The sequence below is a fragment of the Camellia sinensis genome, chromosome 3 (genome assembly GCF_055761805.1).
Source record: "Camellia sinensis isolate YWXY chromosome 3, ASM5576180v1, whole genome shotgun sequence".
Lineage (NCBI taxonomy): Eukaryota > Viridiplantae > Streptophyta > Magnoliopsida > Ericales > Theaceae > Camellia > Camellia sinensis.
The window spans coordinates 146,563,379-146,566,495 of NC_138963.1; the positions used below are offsets into that span (position 1 = coordinate 146,563,379).

Consider the following 3,117-nt stretch of genomic DNA (forward strand, 5'->3'; position numbering starts at 1 on the left):
GTTCTCAATTTTTTAGATTTGTTGGTGTTAAAATGGAGAATGGTGGACATGAGGGTTGTAGCAAAGATATGGGGGAGTTGTCCAAAGATAAAACACCATGTCTTGGCATGGAATTTCATTAAGAGGGAGTCACATATCAATTCTATAATGAATATGGAAGGATTATGGGGTTTGGCATTAGAAGAGATTACCATAGCAAAAGTAGAAAAGATAGTGTTATGATTAACATGAGTTTGTTTGTTATAAGGAGAGAGAAAAAGAAAAAGATAAACAGTACATGATTGTAAATCATCCTAAACATGAGACAAGAACAAAGGGCAATGTATTTATGTATGTATCTTTGGATCGCGACTTGTCAAAGTGGATAGTGAAAAAGTTTGATGACAACCACAACCATCCTTTGCATATTCCTCAGTGCACACATTTGATACCATCTCAAAGAAAGTTATGTGAGGCTCAAGCTTTGAATGTTGATATAACTGATGATACTGGTATCTCTCTTAAAGCATCACATGATCTCATTAGTGCCTTAGCAGGGGGAAAAGAAAATTTGGGATTTACGAGAGAAGACCAAAAAAGCTACTTGCGTCGAAAAAGACAACGAAATTTGCAATACAGAGAAGCTGCGAGTTTATTAAGATGTTTTCAGCAACAAGCAGCTGAAAATCCATATTTTTACTATGCAATTCAATTGGATGTGGATGAGATGATTACTAATAGTTTTTGGGTTGACCTTGAGATGATTACAGATTATGAACTTTTTGGTGATGCCGTATCATTCAACACAACATTTCGCGCAAATAAGGAGTACCGGCTACTAACTTTTTTTACTGGCTTTAACCACTTTAGAAAGACAGTGATTTTTTTGTGCCTCATTATTATATGATGAAACTACAGCTTCATTTGAGTGGTTATTTGAAACCTTCTTGCATGCAATGTCAGGGAAAGAACCTACTAGTTTTTTCACAGACCAAGATCAGGCAATTACTAAGGCAATATCTAAAGTCATGCCTAAGGTTTTCCATGAATTATGCACTTTTCACCTAATGCAAAATGCTTTGAAGCATTTAGGGTACTTGTATAAGAGTGGTTCAAAATTTGGTAGTGATTTCAAAGCTTGTATTTTTGGATGCGAGGATGAACACGAGTTAATTAAAGCTTGGGATTCTTTAATTGATAAATACAACTTGTATGAGAATGCGTGGATGAAGAAGACTTGGGAAAAAAGAGAGCAATGGACGTACGTATACATGAAATACTTGTTCACAGCAGGAATGCAAAGCACCCAACTTAGTGAAAGTCTAAACGCAACATTAAAGAGGTATTTGCAAGCTGATCATAATATTGTTCAATTTTTTACCCACTTCAATCGGATTGTTGTATGAAGAAGTAAAAGGTATATATAATTCTAGACAACAATTGCCGAGAATGAAATTGAAAAAATCTCCAATTTTGAGTCAAGTTGCGAATTTGTACACCCCTCCTATCTTTGACTTATTTCATAATGAGTTAGATATGTCTCTTTCTTGTTGAGTGAAGCAATGCCATGAGTTAGAAGGAGAAGTTTGGTACATGATTAGCTTGTATGGTGATGATAGAGAGTATATTGTGGAGAGTAATATGGAAGTCAACGAGTTAGGAGGAGAGTCAAAAAATTCGTTGCACTTGTCAGAAGTTTGAAAACATTGGAATTTTATGTGGTCATGTAATTAAAGCACTTGATAGAATGAATGTTATGGAAATTCCTGAGAGGTACATATTAGGTCGATGGAGATTAGATGCCAATAATGGTGAAATTAAGGGAGGAAAAGTTGAAGTGGATGAGAATGATCCCAAGTTAGAGATATCAGCACATTACAGGGATCTTTGTCCTAGGATGGTAAAGCTAGCAACTCAAGCATCTGTTTATAAGCATGCTTATCAATTGGTTGATGAAGGGATTAAGGAACTGTATGCAAAAGTGAATAAAATGATGGTATCATTTGATGACTTGGGTGATTGTGGTAGTGGAAGCAACATTGATATGACTTCTAATCCTAACTTTGCACAAGTTAAAGGCTTAAAAAAAAAGGTGGACAAAAGGGTGAGGGTAGATTAAACCTTGGCATGAGAAGACTAATAAAAGGAAAAAAATTATTTCACAACCTATCGACCTTAGTAAGGTATTGTTCACCTAATTGATTCTAATTTTTGCTTTCTTTTAGACTCATGTAATGTATTGATAAATGTTATAATTTGTTTAGAAAATTGGCCAATCAAGCAACACGTTAGTTGTTCAAAGTTCCTCTTTATGCCGCTCACAGGTTAGATTTTATTTTTTATATTTAAATTTTCTTATAATAGTATATTTACTTCTAACAGTATTTTATGAATTAGGATGTTGGGATACCCTATTGGCCACAATTGATACATTATGGTCACAATCTTTTCAAGCTTGGCGATACTAACATTGTGTGCTCATCAAGTTACCCACAGTCTACCCCTTTATCTTCACAACTATTAGTTAATCCACAAACTTCTCAGGTATACAATTTAAATTTGTAATGCAGTTTGTCTTTAATAAAAAAATAAATTGATTCCAATATATTCTCTCACACTTATTCATTTTATTTTTTTAGGGGATGTCATTTGATGAAGGAGAGCTCAATCCCATGGGGGACGAGTCATTCTTAGATAATGAAACTTTTTTAAAATTTTGTAGTCATTCACAACCTCCCCACAAAATTGAAATGTAGCATTTTTATTTTATTTTTTATCGTAATTCTTAGATAATGGTTTTTTTTTTTTTTTTGAGACATATTTTGTATATTTCAAATGGGTTTTATAGAATTTTGTTTGAGCCTTGGAATTTTGTTTAGTATTGTTTTGGATGGACATATTGTAGTTTTTGGCATAACTTGATAATTATTATTTTTTAATTATTGATTTGGTGAATTATATTGTCTATTCTTGAAGTAGTCAATTTGTAGTCACTTTGCTCCTTGTTTAGATGAATAAGTGAAAATATATATCAAATTGAGTGGCGTCATCAATTCATAAAAAATATAAACTAAATTAAATTAAATAGACATTATTTATTCTCTCATTATAAAATTAAGAACCACAAAATAAAGTGAG

At 32.8% G+C, this 3,117-nt stretch overlaps 1 protein-coding gene across 1 annotated transcript; it reads left to right on the forward strand.

The window, feature by feature from the left end:
• The first annotated feature begins 277 nt into the window (after window positions 1–277).
• On the forward strand, window positions 278–1,680 carry LOC145821902 (protein FAR1-RELATED SEQUENCE 5-like). The gene is made up of 2 exons (XM_082918473.1): window positions 278–772; window positions 1,540–1,680. Exons 1-2 carry the CDS (start codon window positions 278–280, stop codon window positions 1,678–1,680), a joined length of 636 nt encoding a protein of 211 aa, XP_082774599.1.
• The last annotated feature ends 1,437 nt before the right edge of the window (window positions 1,681–3,117 follow it).

Excerpts from the sequence above, each read along its gene's own strand:
- LOC145821902 (XM_082918473.1), top strand. The coding sequence starts at position 278 with ATGATTGTAAATCATCCTAAACATGAGACAAGAACAAAGGGCAATGTA. Across the intron at positions 773-1,539 it reads ATGAACTTTTTGGTGATGCC|CAATGCCATGAGTTAGAAGG; the intron begins GTATCATTCAAC and ends TGTTGAGTGAAG.